Source organism: Brienomyrus brachyistius, chromosome 17 (genome assembly GCF_023856365.1).
Source record: "Brienomyrus brachyistius isolate T26 chromosome 17, BBRACH_0.4, whole genome shotgun sequence".
NCBI classification, from domain to species: domain Eukaryota; kingdom Metazoa; phylum Chordata; class Actinopteri; order Osteoglossiformes; family Mormyridae; genus Brienomyrus; species Brienomyrus brachyistius.
Genome location: NC_064549.1, coordinates 1,104,225 through 1,121,393, shown reverse-complemented (window position 1 = coordinate 1,121,393; position 17,169 = coordinate 1,104,225). Strand labels below are relative to the sequence as shown.

Here is a 17,169-nt window from a genome sequence, read left to right as displayed (position 1 = left end):
TTTTCCAAACCCCTTATCCTACTGGGTTGCGGGGGGTCCAGAGCCTATCCCGGAAGCAATGGGCCCGAGGCAGGGAACAACCCAGGATGGGGGGCCAGCCCATCGCAGGACACACTCACACACCATTCACTCACGCATGCACACCTACGGGCAATTTAGCAAGTCCAATTAGCCTCAGCATGTCTTTGGACTGTGGGGGGAAACCAGAGTACCCGGAGGAAACCCCACGACAACAAGGGAAGAACATGCAAACTCTGCATGCATGTGACCCAGGCGAAGACTCGAACCCGGGTCCCAGAGGTGTGAGGCAACAGTGTTAACCCCTGCACCACCATGCCGCCCCGATTTTGGACATTAACACCTAAAATGTCAAGTTAGCTTAAGTTACTGTCCATTTGAATTCGGGGATCACAATAAATGTAAAATGCCAAACTCTGCATTTCATTTTAATAATACAGAAACTGTAGCTGCCATTTTGTTAATGATTCTGTGATTCTTTATTTGCTATAAGCATGACTGCAGATACATTGGAATGCTTCTCTGCACATTTCCGTCTTGCCCTCCTTTGAGATTTACACACACATACAGGTGAGAGCGAAGCTTGCAGCATCCCTGTTGTAATCGGGGTTTGAGAGATTGTTCCGGGGTGCTGCGTTGTCGTTGGCCCCTTTGCCCCAGCAAGATTCCACAGATAAAATTTCAATAGTTCTTCTAAATTAAATTGTTCTTGTCATTGGTAGCATTGTGAGCACTTTTTGTTTTTGCATCAAAATGGGTTATTTGAACAATCTGTCAGGGCCGGAGCCAGTCTGGCCCTGTCCCATGTATCTTTTTTTGTTTGGCCAGCAGATCCAGATGGTGTTGCCTTGTTGTGTTCTCCCTGCCCTTCAGGCTGTTGTGTGGGTCAGTAGGCTGAGCATGTGGCCTTAGAGGCTGATATCCCTTCTGTCGTGGTTTAGAGGCTGGCCTCAGGTCAGTCTCACCTAGTGTTTATTATTTTGGTTTCCTTTTCTCCCCAAGTTTGTGATATGGTTAATTTATGTCTTTAGCCCTCAGTGTTTGTTCCTGTTTCCTAGTCTCCAGTGCCTGTTAATTGTAATATCCTCCACCTGTTCCTTGATGCCCTTAGTGATTGGTTGATTTGGTTATGGTTCTCACCTGCCCTGCGTTGTGTCTTCTTAACAGTGTATTTAAGTGCCTCTTCTTGTTCTGTTCGAATTGGATTTGAAGTTATTATATTAAAACTCCGAAGAACAGCTGTAAATCAACAGCAGTGTGTCTGTGGATCTGAATAACAAAACCTATTAAATGCTAATTTGCACATTATAAAAATAAATATATCAAATATATATATTTTTTTAATGGAGCAATATTAATTAACTAAATCCTGTCTAAATGATGTCATCTGTGATGAGTTAGCATGTTGGATGTGTTTCCAGCGACATATATGAGTTTGGTATAACAGAGTAGACAGACAGCGCTACGTGTTTGAATAGTGTGCTGTCTTGTTCGTTGTCTGTCTTCCGCATTCGTCAGAGCTGCTGCCTGGACACGGGGAGAAATAATTAAAACTCTGCATCTGGTCTGAAGGATATTTTGTAATTGCAGTTCTGTCCCAGGATATGGCAGCTCAGTCAGGGTTTGGGAGTAATGGTTTAGTCGATGGAGGACAGGGTTGAGCTTTTCTGTGACGGTATACACAATCTGAATTATTAAAATATAGGCAGTATTGTTTGTCATCAAGATTAGTGGTGTGTATCTGAGGGGAAAGATTGTTATGTTCAAAGGTATAGTTACTGTTATGGGGCTGAGGCGGGACTCTGGATAAAAGAGGAGCCCCAGCGGGGTCAGTAAGGGGAGTTCACCTCTGAGCCTTAAGGTAATAGGTACGCTGGCTGAACTTAGTTGTGAACTGAACATTTGTTGTGAATATTTTTTCCATTATCTTGAACGTTTGAAAATCTATCATTTTTTTCCACCTTGTAGCCTAGTTTTATGGATTTTTGTGCTGTAAGTAGAATAAACTCCATTGCACTAAAGGGTTCTTGTGGCCTTGCCATATGTTTTACTCATTTTTCATTAACCCAACAAGCACCTGTGTGACAAGTCCATTTTGAAACAATTATATTTTTGCAAAAGACCTTTAAATGTAGTTACACAAAAGTTGCCCAGTATATCATAACCATCAGAGTAAGATAAGCGCAGGGGCAGAATAGATGGACCCATTGTTAGGATACTGAAATATATGAATTATCACTTTTTTAAAATGATGTATCTAATCTGCTGCTCACATGACGTTCATGCATTGCAGGATAGTACTTCTTAACCGTGACTGGGGATTGCTTAATGCTTTTTTCTACAGTAGTTACATGTGTCTCATTTTCAGGGACCAGCTTTCTCATGGGCCAAAGCCAAGGACTTTGCATTATGAAGTGCTGCATGATAACACACAGGATACATAGTCATTGGGACTTGGCATGGGTTTTACCCATTATATGCCTTCGTGTGTTTTTTTCAGGTTTAAATAATATTATGTAACATTTTGGGGCAAAAATACAGAAAAGCAAACTATAACTGGAAGCCAAAATGGCAAATATCTCGACGGCCACAGTGAACTTCCCAGGTGAGCTGACATAAGCTGGGATAAAGGTGATCCAGACAGCAGTGAATATGAGCATGCTGAAGGTGATGAATTTGGCTTCATTGAAGTTATCAGGCAGCTTCCTTGCCAGAAAAGCCAGTACAAAGCACAGGGCAGAGAGGAGACCAATGTACCCCAGCACAGCCCAGAAGCCCACTGCTGACCCCACATCACACTCTAGAATGATCTTCTCAGTGAAATATGCAGTGTTTTTGTTTGGTACTGGTGGGGCTAATGCTATCCATAGTGTACATATCAGCACCTGCAGGAGAGTACAGCCAAACACGCTAAGCCTCTGTAAGGGTGCAGAACACCGTAAAACATTACTTCCAGGCACAGAGGCTTTGAAAGCATTTACTACTACTATAGTCTTTGCAAGCACACAGGAAATGCATAGTGCAAAGGTGATCCCAAACGCAGTGTGGCGCAGCATACAGGACCAGTGAGAGGGTCGGCCGATGAAAGTGAGTGAGCAGAGGAAACAGAGGGTCAGGGAAAAGAGCAGCAGGAAGCTCAGCTCAGAGTTGTTGGCCCTGACAAGCGGGGTGTCCACAAAACGGAAGAAGATTAATGCTATCGCTGCTGTTAAACCAATTCCCATGACTGAGATAGCTGTTAGCAGTTTTCCCATAGTTTCTTCAAATGAGAGGAACTCCACCTTCTTGTGGATGCATTCTGTGTGATCTTCATTTGACCAATATTCAAGCGGGCACTTTAAGCATTTAGTTGAATCTGCAAGAGAAAATAAGTCTGCAATAATTATAGGGATGGTGTTTGCTCAGCGGGTAGCGCATCCAGGGTTTGGGGATTGAATCCCACCTCCACTCTGTCTCAGTTTGCATGTATCCAGCTCCGAGTTTCCTTTACAGTACAAAGCATGTAGTTATTATAACTGGCATCTATAATTTGTCTATAGTGTATGATTGTTTGTGCCAGCAATGGACAGGAACCTCATCCTCGGTGTACCCCACCCTTGTGTCCTGTGCTGGCTGGGCTAGGTTTCAAAAAGATGGATAGCAAATCACCCAATACAAAAATTCCACTCCTTGTTGTTTTAATACTTTCTTACCAGATTTTAAGACAAGAGAAATCTTACTGTCCCCAGAGGGATCAGTTTATTTATGGTTTTCTCAAGGATCAACCGCAGATGAGGTGTTTTATCAGTAAAATGCTCTGTAATTTGTTATGGGCCTTTTACCTGTTGTGTTGCTGATCTCACCAGAAGCACATGGGATACAGGAGAAGCAGCATATGGGTTTGCCCCGAATCATGGCCTGTCGGGCACCAGCTTGACAGCTTTCACTGCACACTGACTTGGGTTTCTGAGAAGCACAAGAGGGGTCTGGTTTACTGTTTATACACCAACCACAGCCACCCAACAGTCCATCATCTTCGAACTTACTGACTCAAACACCCATTTTATTCAGATGACACATATCATCAGAGCCAAAGACAAAGAATAGCATTCATTTATTTTAATTTAGCCCTCTGGGTCACATACATATAATACCGATATGTTATTGTATTCTCAGCCTTTTTTATTGATTAGCCCACAGTAATGAAGAACACAGAGGTTTTCTGCTCACCACGGATGACTCTCCTGCCCATACAATACTGGCATTGTTCATTACAAATTGCTTTCCAACAGGCATTGATGCATCGTAGTAGCCCACTGTGACAAACTTTGTTTCTCCATCGTCTCCCTTCTGCCAGTTCACTAGTTCGTATCTTGCCATTGGATCACCATTGGGATTAAAATTTACATTCTCACCATTGGGTGTAGTAAAATTAACCCGTTGTAAGTAATGCCTCACCTGCATTTTCAGGAATTGCGACAGAGATGTTACTAATATACCATATTTTTTTGCATGAGAGGTAATGTAAGTAAGTCGCATAATGAGGCTTTATCATCGACAGGAAGTACTTCACACCTGAGATGCTTCAATGTCCTCCTTTCTCATACAAGTCTGGCTCAGTAAGTTGTGGAGGGCGTGAGCCACAGCATATGTTGCCTTGTAGACATTGTTGGAGATCCTCAGCTCTGAGACATCAGTGTACTGATTACTCAGCTCTCCCAGTTTCTCAGAGGCTGTACAAGGCTTGATGCTGGATGTTCCATTTGGAGGGGAGAACTGGCACTGGAATGCAGTCTCCCAGAACTCTCTCAACAGGGCATTTGTTGGATTTTCAGATGGATTAACTTTGACCAAGAAGTCTTTAAGGCCAGGTATCTTAGACTTGCTGATAGTGAAGCCAATGGCACTGCTTATCACAGCTGAGGTTCTGGGGGTGGCTAGATATCGGGCAGTGATCCAGGACTCGCTAGCAACCCACTGGAGATCTGTCACATTCTGAAGTATGATCTCCTCCAGCAGGACCTCCATTTCACCCTGAGCCAGAAATGCTAGCAGAACCTTCGATGTGGACCTTTTAATGACTTCGACAACCCTTGAGATTCTTTGTCTTGGATTATTTCGTAAAATGGCCTCTGAGTATTCAATGCACACACCCTCGTCTTGAGCAGCGTCTACAAAGACACTCATCCCATTGTTGCCATAGTCGTTATCACTCCTGACAGCCCCCACCCAGGTCCAGCCAAAGTGTTTGACCAGCTGAGCCAGTGCTCTGCTCTGGTAGTAGTCACTGGGAATGGTTCTGAAGAAGTTGGGGAACTCTTTTCTGTTACTCAGACATGCACAGGTGGCAAAGTGACTGATCTGCAATGAAAGAAACAGTGAGTTTTGATTTAAGCATTTCTCAAGAGTCTTGATGTATTTTATGATTATATGAAGGCACACTACCACTGGAATATGGAAAGGCCCGGTGATCCTTGCTATTGCTATGGTCGAGGAAGACTCTGACTCGCCGATAATGGCATGTACTGCCGCTCTGCCCGGGCACTGCTGAGCCGTCTGCTCCTGCCCATTCACTAGCGACATCGCAGCCCGCATGGAGACCAAGGTGGTGCTACAGCTGTCATAGATCTCATAGCCAATGGTCACATTCGGGAGCAGGCTGCTGCTGTTGTTTATTTCCTCAATGGCGAAGGTCATGGTCTGAGCAAAGCGGAATTCTCTCAGGTTTAAGCTGGCAAATGTAAAGAACTGACAACGTAAGACGCAGTTTGAGAATGTTATCATGTTATCAGCATCTGACGCATATTGAGCTCTTACCTATTAACGAGTTATAATTTCTACAACGTAAAAATATTTTGCATATTGAACAAGTATGTAAAAGTAATATTAGAAATAGTGTCCAGGCATTTGGTTTAATAATGACAATAACTGGCACTATTGCACTTTTTTCACATTGTTATTATCTGTGCCGTATCCTGCGGGGGAAATATTAACAAATCAAATTAGTCGTTTTGTGTCAGATTCTTTGTAACTGCATCAGTTGTTGCAAAAGCAAGTGAGTGAAAAGCAACGAGAAACAGACCTGGAGCAGGATGGAGGTGGTGGTTTGTTTCTGAAGGAAAGAGCTGGCAGTGAGAGTTTGCGGTGAATGGAGAACGCTGCTCCAATTACGATGTCCCCTTTCTTGGAAAGCTGGGGGTACTCGGGGATCCCCAGTATTTGGCAAGGCGTTTGTCCCTTTGCTCCAAGGGCATAGAGCACCATCACAGTGCAGAGCAGCATGGCCGACTCTCTGTAGTGAGTGAAGGGTTCAGTCAGCCCCTGTGAAAAGAGCACTTTATATAGTATTCTGGGATAAGGGATTTCTCTCTGCCGGTCTCAGTGTGTACAGCAGGTACGAGGGACTCGTCCCATGGGGGGATGAGCATAACTCCAGCAGCTTATTCCAGGTCATGTGATTTGTTGCATTGATGTAATGTTCAAATGAGAGTTCTGAGATTATATGACTTCTAATTTCTTCTAGAGTACATACTACTTCTAGATTATAAGACTACAAGAGTATCTATTATATTAACTGTGTTTTAACCATGTGCTGACTACTGGTCGAAGTCTCATATTTGACAACTTTGGAAAGATAGAAGTGAAAAGCAACTAAAAGATATCTTTTATTTGCTTCATATATATGCATGTGCGTGTGTGTGTGTGTGTGTGTGTGGGTTTCGGACTGTATGTAGTCTACTTTTAGGGTGTCTTGCCATTGCAGTTCATGTTACGTGAAACTTCTGGGTCAATGCTCAGTGTCTGTTACCTTGTTTTGCTTTATGAATTTGAGTCCTGTAGTGTAAAAATGTACTTAGTGATTTAACAAATGAATGTATTTTTAGTGTCAACGGAAGGAAATTCCCTAAGAATAACCAAAATTACACCAAGCATTTATTTTATAGAATTGTTTATTTTTGAAGCTATATATGAAGTTGCACAAACAGTTTACATACATGGTCTCAAGGTCAGTTAATATTTTTACAGAGCCACGTGTGCATTATAATGTATACAATGCTGGGTGTTTATCCTGGACGTAACCATGTTATCTGGTAATTCTGCAAGAATAAGCAGATCCTCAGTCCAAATCTCTATGGCAACTGCTTCAGCTGAACATCCAGAGCCGGGACCCGGTGATGTGACACAGGGAGATGTAGCACTTTCCATGCCATTCCTTTTTCTGCATGAAGCATATAATTCATATGATCTGGAAAAGATTAATAGGATTATGAAGATAATTCATTTTTGGTGAATATTGGTCAGTGTGCGGGGCTCGGACTAGCTGCCCCCCGGGCTGCATGAGTGTGAGGAAGCGGCTTGCCTGCTTGATGATCAGCTGGGCCCCGAGCACGTGGTAAAGCATCAAGGCAGTGAGCAGGCTGACTGTGACTAGGCCTTGACCGGCAGAGCAGGAAGGGGGCCGGGGACCCACAGGCTTCGTGCAGCAAGCGGAGTGGCCGAGGGCTGGAGCCCAAAGCTCCCCAGCTGTGGGGGTCCCTTTGCTGTCTGAGCAGGGGGCCAGAATCCATGTCCTGTCAACGTTTAAAAACACAGGAGAACCTTCAGTCAAACTCAGTCACAGCAATGAAAGCAAACATATTTTGGTCAACATTTTGCTCAAAGGCAGAGTCTCGGGACAGTTTTGTGTTTTATGCTTTAAACCTTTGGATTCAGCACATGTTTACTTAGCAGATTAGCAGCGTGAAAAAAAAAAAACATAAGTCAGCAGGCTGTATTTGTATGATATTCTTTATCACCTTATGGATGTCTGGCCTCAAATAGGCAGATGCTGCTAGACTATCCAGAGTGTCTAATTACTAAGCTCTCTAATTAGCAGGTTCCCTGAGCCAAATACACAAGAGGGGTAGCAGTTGGAGTCTTGGGTGGGGCCGGGAGGGGGGGGGGGGGGGGGGGGGAGCTGTTGGATGCTGGCTGCTGGTTCCTCTCTCCAGTCGTGGTGAGTGTGGTTCCTATGGAAACCTGAGGGGAGAGAGCAGGCGAATGCTGAGGCGAGCTTCCAGCCTGAGACATGGGGTCCGCCGCTTGCACTCAGCTACACAAAGCAAAGTCAATTTCTTAGGAGGGTGCACTTAGTCATGAAGTCACCTGTAAAGAGAGAAGGCAAACATTCGCATGATTCAGTAAGACCTCAACCTTAAGTAAATGCACTCACCCCAGACACTGCACAGTGACTGCTTTGCTTGTGTAGTTCCAGGGTGCCATCTCCACCAAGGTGGGCAGTGTAGAAGGCTCTTCCATCAGTATGTCTCCGTTAACCAGCAAAGTTGGCTCAAACTGGCCCTGCTGACTGCAACTGTAGCCTGGGGTCTGGAACTGGGGTACTGGCCAGGTTACGACCAGCATCAGAAGCAGAGCCATGCTGAAGATGGCTGTGAGATGCTCGCTCGAACCTGGGCGAGTGTGTGAGCTTCACCTGTTGTGTTCTGTGTCCGTGGGCAAGGTGGGGACAGCCCACACAATGGGCTCTGCAGGAGCCGGAAATGGCTCGTGTCAGAAAATTGGTGGGAGAGCAAAATGCCTTGCTATTATACACAGAAACATACGGCGTTTCACTGGGGGTGTGTAACAGCATGGTGATGTAGCAATTAGAGTGCAGGCCTTGTGGTCCTTATTATAATAAAAGATGTGAATCCTCTCAGTTAATCATTAAGCAAGTATTATTATTATTACAAATACATACATAATTCCAAGCCACAGCTTGAAATTTGAAATTCACTGCAAATCATAAATACCATGTAATAAAAAATATATGAAGAAAAGTTAGAATATAAACATTAAGCAGACAGTCTGTTTTCCGTGGATTTAGGGATACTTTGGACATGGGTATTAGATCGTGCTTTTGACAGTGTAATAAAATAAACAGTTCATTACTTACACCTGATCCACTTATGTTGTTTTTCTTTTTCGTTTTTAACACCTTGGGGGCATATAGTATTTGTTTAATATCCTTGAATAATTCAATTTAACACTGGGTGCTTTCTAATTAAAGCACTTATTGTTTGTACAGCCATGTTCTGACCTGAAGGCGTCTGGCTGTTTGTTACAGTTGGGTACCGTCCCGCGTGGGGCCTGCTGCCTCTCTCCTGGCACCCCCACCCCCCCTTCGCCACGCCTCTCCCGGTCTGTTTGTTAAACCCTAGAGACCGCAGCAGGTGTTACTGCCATCATGCTGAATCATCAGCTGTTAATTTTATTTCTCCGGGTTGTCCTGACAGTGTGGCACCAGCGCAGTGTTTGTTTTGTGTTTTATGATAAAAAAAGGGTCTGTGTGTCTGTGTGTGTGTGTCTGTGTGCATCTGCACAGGGACTTTGTGACACCCTGACGGTGGAATGACAGGCCGGGCACAGGGGACTCCACATATGAGCCCCCTCTGTGTCATGGAGAAGCCCCGCGTTCATAATGACAGGACTGGGGTGGGTCGCAGTCTTGGCCTTCAGCACCCTCTGCTGGCCAGTTTCCAGATGTGCAGCCTGCACTGCTGAAGTGTTCTGCTGGGGTCTCCTGCCATATCATGTCTGATATGACAGTAAATGTACGAATTATGTCATTATTAGAAAGCATTGCAGAACGTGTGGGTGACCTCAGTTGTTGTCCTGTACTGACCAGAATAGTCATGGAAATACTCAATAAGCCTTAATTATCTGTAGATAATCAGTTATTTATATCTATGGTATTGGGTTTGTGAAAGCTGTACACTTTCCGGATCTCCTCTACAAATGCACTTCTATATATTTTGTCAAACAATTAAAACTTCGGAGGATAAACAGTTAAAAGGTCACTGTTACCTCAGAATTAAGTGACTAATTCATACCCATGTGAAAATGGCACTGCACTATATTAGATTTCTTTGCTAGATGCCTTTATCCAAAGAAGGCAAGGTCAGATAATTGGGACCAAATCACTTATCTGACCCGGAGAGTTGAACCAGCTACCTTCTAATCACAAGCACAGTGTCCCACATACACTACAGAGGCGCTGTCCAGTGTCTTCCCTGCTGTCAGCTTTAAGGTTAAGCTCTCGAGCACAAACACACAGAAAGGCCCAGAAACGGAGGCCTAGTGAGAACAGGCACATGCTTCCTGTGTAATCTCCCAAAAGCTGGTAGGGAAGTATGGCAGGCTGGTGTGTGTGGGAGAGGCACCCTGAGCTCGCAGGTCCCTTCCCAGGCCCCTTCTGGTGAGATTCTCCGTAATCAGGTGAGGCCCGCGGGGCGGCCGCCAGCCCCTAATCAGAACCGGCAAATTTGTTATGATGCAACACTGCAGCTGGGATCAGGCCCCTGAGGCACAGAGCGACTTTCCTGCGTAGGAAACAGTTTCAAGTCTCTGCATGTTTAATTGGCCGTTCTTCACCTGCGCCCCTGTGCCCCCTCCCTCCCGAGGTGACAGGGAAATTGGGCGATCCGGGGCAGCATTCCCACATGGACGCCCACACCTCTGCGCCGAGTGCCGGCCCCCTTCTGGGTTTGCAGCTTGTTGTTAATTAAAACATCACTCCAGGCGAGTTCTGATTAAAAAGCAGACACGTCCCATAGGTGATCTGCCTAAGCTCACAAACAACACTGTTGCATTATAATTGTTTTTGTCTGTATTGGTAATATTAATTAGGGCACAAGTCAGGTGACGTCTCAGGAAAAATCTTATGGTTCACGTCCCGCCCGCTTTGCTTTTCCAGCTGGCTACAGTAGACGAGGCAAAAGGACCCTCTCAGTGCTGTTCTGTCTGTGAACATCAACACCTATCATCTTCATGTGTTCATTTAATTACAGAAAATTTGTTTTTTTTTTCCTTGTGCATTTGCAGTTCATGCTCCTATCTCTTAAGACATTAATGGATTTGGATCAGTAATAACACTGTTGCGTTTAAGAATATGATTTTAAAAGACAGCCTGAAATGTGTGTGTTGTACGTCTCGAATCATGATAGTGGATCACAGTGCTGAAGTACAAAAGTGAAATGCAGAGGTACCAGCAGTTGACTGGTGTCTGTGACAGTGTCTCTGGAGGAATGGAGGCTGCGTGATGAAGACGTGCCACAGTCACTCTGCTCCGGCTTCCCCCACGCTGCCGCCCTGGAGGCTGCCCCACCATTAGTCCATAAAGCATGAAATAGTACGCTGCCTTGCTGAACCATCTGACAGGGCCTTCCGCTGCATGTCGGTAGCTGCTCCTCCTCTGTGATTTGCCCTGCCTTTTCAAGTGTAATATGATGTAAACAAAGAAGGCTGACAGGCGTGTTACTGCTCTAGACCTCATTTATACACCATGGATTTATATACTATGCTGCTTGCTTAAAATTAAACATGCACAGAATTATTGTTGTCTGGGTGGAAGTTTATTTCACTTTTATGCATCCTGGGGCTGTTTTAGGGGGCATCATGAGACTGGTTGTTACGAGAGAAACCAGGGATGAAATCTCTTACCATTATGGTGGAGTGTAGGACATAGTGAGAGGACGGGTGGGGGGTCCACTGTGGGGTGCCCCATACGAGCATGAAATGGCACGGACGCAACATAACCTGTTATGAAGGCAGAGGAAGTCCTGCTCCAGCTCCATCTGAGCTCTGATGTCCTGAGCTAATGCTGAGATGCAAATACATCACTTCCTGTTGGGACACCCTGTCAGGGAGCCAGGCGCAGGGATCGGCTCCAAAATATGGGAGCTGTGGGATTTTAAAGTGGGCACTTAGCGTACCTGTGTTGTCCCAGCAGAGAAAGCTGGGGAGACAGGCTGCTGTTTCCGTGTGGCCTGGGGCGGCACAACAAGCACGCCCCACTCCCCCTATCTCCTGCCGCCTGCAGTGCCGCCCTAATGACCCGCTCCCATACAATAGCAGCACTTAGCACACGCGGTGGCCCTTAATGACTCATTAAACCCAGGCTAAACCATCCTACTGAGAGCTCCTGCTGCCTCTGGTTAATGGACAGGCTGCAATGCACACTGGTCTCTGGAGTGTAGCCCCTCTCTTAGCAGTGGTATTGGGAACCTACATTCTGTTACAAGAATGCCCTGCGTTCTGTTGTAGTGCCAGTGAGCAGCTGATGCGTTTTCAGCTTCACAAACAAGAAAAACACATGCCTCTTTTTGTTAGGGTCCACACTGCAGGCGGGTGCACATTGTGTAATTTCCAGTTGCTGTGCCCCCCAGGGCCCTGGATTACTGTCTGTAGGGAGGTGAGGAGATGATGCCCATCATGTATAAAGATGGGCGTCTGTGGGCGGCACTACGTCTGATGGGCGCTCTGCGTGCCGGGGCAGGGCATGTGTGGCACGGAGCACCAACCATGAGGGCATGCGCTCTGCTGCGGGTGATCTGCTCAGCCGTGCTCTGGGCCTCCTGTCACCAGCAGACCTGCCAGCCCATCGCTGGACACTCCAGCCTGGGGGCACTGGAGCGAGAGGGGGACGTCACCTTGGGAGGGCTCTTCTCCCTCCACGACTCAGTGCTGGAACCTGACTTGACTTTTGGATCCAGACCCACTCCCACACGCTGCTCTGGGTGAGTAGAGGAACCAGACCAGCTCCTGCGGCACCTCCACACCTCGAGGGGGTTCTCCAGGAAGGGATCGAGATTGAGCACAGCCTGCAGGCGGCTTGCCAGGTCTCCACATGACTGTCTGACATCTGATGTCTGTGTTCCAACTGCCCCTGTTTCAGGTTCAACTTCCGAACCTTTAGATGGATGCAGACCATGATTTTTGCCATAGAAGAGATTAACCGACAGGGTCACCTTCTTCCCAACCTGACCCTGGGCTACAAGATCTATGACTCCTGCAGCACCACCTTCCAGGCGCTGCGAGCAGCAATGGCGCTGGTGAATGGGCGCGGCCCGGGCAAGGAGGCAGCCAGTTGCAGTTCCGCGGTGCCCATCGTCATCGGTGATGGCGGTTCCACTCTCTCCCTGGTGGTGGCGCGACTTCTGAGCATCCTTCGTTTGCCACAGGTGAACAGCCTGTGTTATTGTGTTCCTGTCAGTCTGATGTTAGTCTTTGCGTGTGACACCAGGGTCCTCTCCTCCCCGACCCCAGGTGAGCTACTTCTCTAGCTGTGCCTGCCTGAGTAACAAGAAGGAGTTCCCAGCCTTCCTGAGGACCATGCCCAGCGACCTCTTTCAGGTCGACGCCCTGGCCCTGTTGGTTCGCCACTCGGGCTGGACCTGGGTTGGCACAGTGGCCGGGGATGACGACTACGGCCGGCAGGGCATCCAGATCTTCAACCAGCAGGTGGGAAGTCAGGGTGCATGTGTGGCCTTTCTGGAGGTCATCCCCAAGAACCATGCCGGCGAGCGTATGTCCAGCATCGTGCGACGCATACGGCTGTCCGGCGTGCGCGTGGTGCTGCTCTTTGCCCTGGAGCAGGATGCAGGGGCGCTCTTTCAGGAGGTGCTCAGGCAGAACCTGACCGGCATCCAGTGGCTGGCCAGTGAGGCATGGGTCACAGCATCCGTGCTGGCCACACCGCACTTCCAGCCCATCTTGCAAGGCTCCGTGGGGTTCGCGATCCGCCGGGCCGACCTGCCCGGGCTGAAGCCCTTCCTCCTCCGCCTGCACCCATCCATGGCTCCCTCCGACCCCTTTGTCCTTGAGTTCTGGGAGAAGACCTTCGGGTGCACATTCCAGGGCACCCTGGGCCAGAGCCGCTGCACCGGCTCTGAGCAGCTCGCCAGCGTCACGAATATCTATGCTGACGTGACACAGCTGAGGATCTCCTACAACGTGTACAAGGCAGTGTACGCCATCGCTCACTCTCTGCGCTCCATGCTGCAGTGTGGGCCAGGGGGGGCACCCTTCTCTGGGGGCTCCTGTCCTCACGTCTCCAACATCCAGCCTTGGCAGGTAAAGGTCCTGGAATATTAAATGACATTTTTTTTAAATGAAGGCACATTTAAAACCTTTTTAAAAGGTAAACGTTTTGTTTAAAAAGTAGGTGTTGTAGTATATGTAATAGTGTTTCTCAACCCTTTCCTTGGGGACCCTCAGACGGTCCACACTTTCGTCTGGGTTCCCGGGGGTCCCGGCCGAGAAACACTGACATAAAAAACATGACTTTTCACCCCCAGCTCCTGCACTACATGAAGCAGGTGGAATTCACCAATGAGTTCGGGGAGACTACGAAATTCGACAAGAACGGGGACGCCGTGGCAATGTACGATCTGATAAACTGGCAGCTCACGGGCGACGGCGCCGTCAGGTTTGCCACGGTGGGCCGGTTCGACGGGACATTGAGCCCCGATAAGAAGCTAATGATCGACGACAAGGCTATCGTCTGGAACGGGAACCTGAAACAAGTAAGCCTTTAATACTCCTGGGGCCATGAGCCTGGTTCTGAGTTGCCCATGGTGTAGGTGTGAGACGCCGACACGTTATCCTGACTGCCGCAGTCTTCCCGGCTCCTCCCCCTCAGGTCCCCCGGTCCGTCTGCAGCGACAGCTGCCCCCCCGGCACTCGCAAGGCCATCAAGCCTCGCCTCCCTGTCTGCTGCTTTGACTGCATTGTCTGCACAGCTGGGGAGGTTAGCAATCAGACAGGTGAGTGCTAATGGCTTTTGTCATCCTGAGGGTAACCCGGCACTGTTGGAGGAGGTGTGCGGGTGACTAAAACATGTGAGTGTCGTCCCTCTTTCAGACGCCATAGAGTGTGAGAGGTGCCAGCCGGAGTTCTGGTCCAATGAGGACCGCGACGCGTGTGTCCCCAAGCAGCTGGACTATCTGTCCTTCCAGGACACTATGGGCAGCACCCTCCTGGCAATGGCGCTCCTCGGGGCCTGCTGCACCACTGCTGTGGCTTTGGTCTTCACTTGCCACAGGAACACGCCGATCGTGCGCGCCAACAACTCGGAGCTGAGCTTCTTGATCCTGTGCTCTCTGGCGCTCTGCTTCCTGTGCGCCCTGGCCTTCCTGGGCCGGCCCTCGGCCTGGTCCTGCCAGCTGCGTCACACCGCCTTTGGCGTCGCCTTTGTGCTCTGCATCTCCTGCATCCTGGGCAAGACCGTGGTGGTGCTGATGGCCTTCCGGGCCACGCTGCCAGGCAGCCGAGTCATGCGCTGGTTTGCTCCCATGCAGCAGAGGGCCAGCATCTTCCTCTGTACCTTAGTGCAGGTGCTCATCTGCAGCCTGTGGCTGGGGCTCGCCCCGCCGTCGCCGCGGAGACTGCTGACGCGCGAGAGTGCTCACATCCTCCTGCTGTGTGATGTGGGCTCCAGTCTGGCCTTCTCCCTTGTGTTGGGCTACATCGGCTTATTGGCCTGCCTCTGCTTCCTGCTGGCCTTCCTGGCCAGGAAGCTGCCGGACAACTTCAACGAGGCCAAGTTCATCACCTTCAGCATGCTCATCTTCTGCGCCGTCTGGGTGGCCTTCGTGCCCGCCTACGTCAGCTCGCCGGGGAAGTACTCCACAGCCACGGAGATCTTCGCCATCCTGGCCTCCAGCTTTGGCCTCCTGGTCTGCCTCTTCTTTCCTAAGTGCTACATAATTTTGCTGAAACCAGAGAAGAACAACCGAAAGAACATGATGACAAAATCGACACCAGGGAAGCAATATTAGATTGAAGTTTCATCTTTGGCCCTGTAATATATGATTCCAGAAAAGAATGGATTCCTCAGATCCTATTTCTGCGGGTTTATTTTCCTTCTGCACCCAGTAGTATGTAGGTAAGATAAATGTATGGAACCTGAGCACTAAGCCTGTTATGTATAATGACTAGTTCCTAGTGGGAGAAAAAAAAGTCACACCAGTATGCTTTGGTGTTTATGAGGAAGTGACATGAATATGTCTCCTTTTAGTCCATTTACAGCACTACTGTGGAACATGTTTGGGGAGCAGCGATCAAGCAGAAATAACCATAAAGAGCAGTGCGGATTGGCAAATGTGGGTGGCATTACTGTACCATACACTGTATATTCATTCTTCTATATTTCAACAGTTTATCTTAGTCAGCGCTGGGGGTGGGGGGGCCCAGGCAGCACAGGGCACAAAGCAGGGTAGACCCTGGAAGCAATACCATGCACACAAAATTATTTACTAGAGGTCATTTAGCCAGTTATGCCAGAGTCTCTGACTCTTATTTTGCCGGAATATCTCACCTGTAACCACACAGAATGCAGAAGGTTTACAGGAAACAGGATTTATTAATCTTCAGATGGTGTGAAATGTGGTGAAGATCGAAAGGCCGGGCCCAAAGTGCACACCTGCCAAGACACGACATAGTGAAACCTGTACCATTTGTAATGTCCTTAACACAAGAGGAAAGGGATGGAGCCACATGGCATCTGTGTCGTTTATAAAGATTATACAGGCGGCTGCCGCTTTGTCAGGCCTGCCTGGGCGTAAAGCAGACCTGCGCTCCACAGGAACTGCATGGAGAAGCAGCTGTCAATGACTAATTAAAATCAGTGTCCCCTGAGATTCACTACATGAAAACAGGGCAGGTGACACCCCCTTAGCCTGACCCCCACAGTAATAAACAACCTGTTTCCATCATAGGCCCCCTGTTCTGAACCCCCACCACCACCACCACCATGCATAACCCCTGATATCTGATGCTACGTTGTTAAATGTATCAATTTATTTTGTGATGGGGGGGTTGGTGTAGGATTGGTGCTTCCGTCAGCCTGAAGGCACAAGGCCCCTGCACTGAACTAATGTCACTTAATGACACATAATGACTAAACCGTGGTACAGTACACAGGACACACACTGTGGCTTTGAACTCAGGCTACAAGGAACGGAATGTGGTCCACCTGGCTTGAAATGTGTTGAAAATGGGCTCGAAATGGCCCATAATTACCAAACCTTTGTGTTTGCTGGTCTGTGCTTGAAGGCAATTATAGATTTTGGAGCTATTTTCCAGGAATCCTCTAATCAGAGAGTGACTTTGCATGTTTTGGCTGAACGAAGCAGACAACAAACTATGGCAATTATACTGTATTCTAGTATATTTTATTCTTGTTTGTAATTGTAAAATCTTCTATTTGGCAAAATAAAACAATTAAGTCATTCATCCTGCTCACAAATGAAGGCTCAAATTAAAATGTTTGAAAAATACTTTTTTGTCTTGTCATCCTGTTAAACAGATCTTAGAATCAAAGAAACCATACGCACTCAATTTTTTTTTATC

The 17,169-nt window shown here is 47.7% G+C and overlaps 2 protein-coding genes across 3 annotated transcripts; one reads left to right on the top strand and one right to left on the bottom strand.

The window, feature by feature from the left end:
- Nucleotides 1-2,175: 2,175 nt before the first annotated feature.
- On the bottom strand, nt 2,176-6,314 carry LOC125712183 (extracellular calcium-sensing receptor-like). Its single transcript, XM_048981959.1, has 6 exons — nt 6,080-6,314; nt 5,443-5,728; nt 4,573-5,358; nt 4,228-4,455; nt 3,840-3,963; nt 2,176-3,373 (listed from the first exon to the last, which is right to left on the bottom strand). Exons 1-6 carry the CDS (start codon nt 6,277-6,279, stop codon nt 2,463-2,465), a joined length of 2,535 nt encoding a protein of 844 aa, XP_048837916.1. The 5' UTR covers nt 6,280-6,314; the 3' UTR covers nt 2,176-2,462.
- Nucleotides 6,315-12,343: 6,029 nt separating this feature from the next.
- On the top strand, nt 12,344-17,096 carry LOC125712184 (extracellular calcium-sensing receptor-like). Of its 2 annotated transcripts, XR_007383202.1 has the most exons (7): nt 12,438-12,554; nt 12,713-12,998; nt 13,084-13,890; nt 14,115-14,342; nt 14,459-14,582; nt 14,680-15,703; nt 15,836-17,096. XR_007383202.1 is itself a non-coding variant. In XM_048981960.1 (6 exons), exons 2-6 carry the CDS (start codon nt 12,738-12,740, stop codon nt 15,594-15,596), a joined length of 2,337 nt encoding a protein of 778 aa, XP_048837917.1. In that variant the 5' UTR covers nt 12,344-12,554; nt 12,713-12,737; the 3' UTR covers nt 15,597-17,096. The 2 variants fall into 2 exon arrangements, 1 of the variants encoding a protein (XP_048837917.1); XM_048981960.1 differs by having other exon boundaries at nt 12,344-12,554; nt 14,680-17,096.
- Nucleotides 17,097-17,169: the final 73 nt, after the last annotated feature.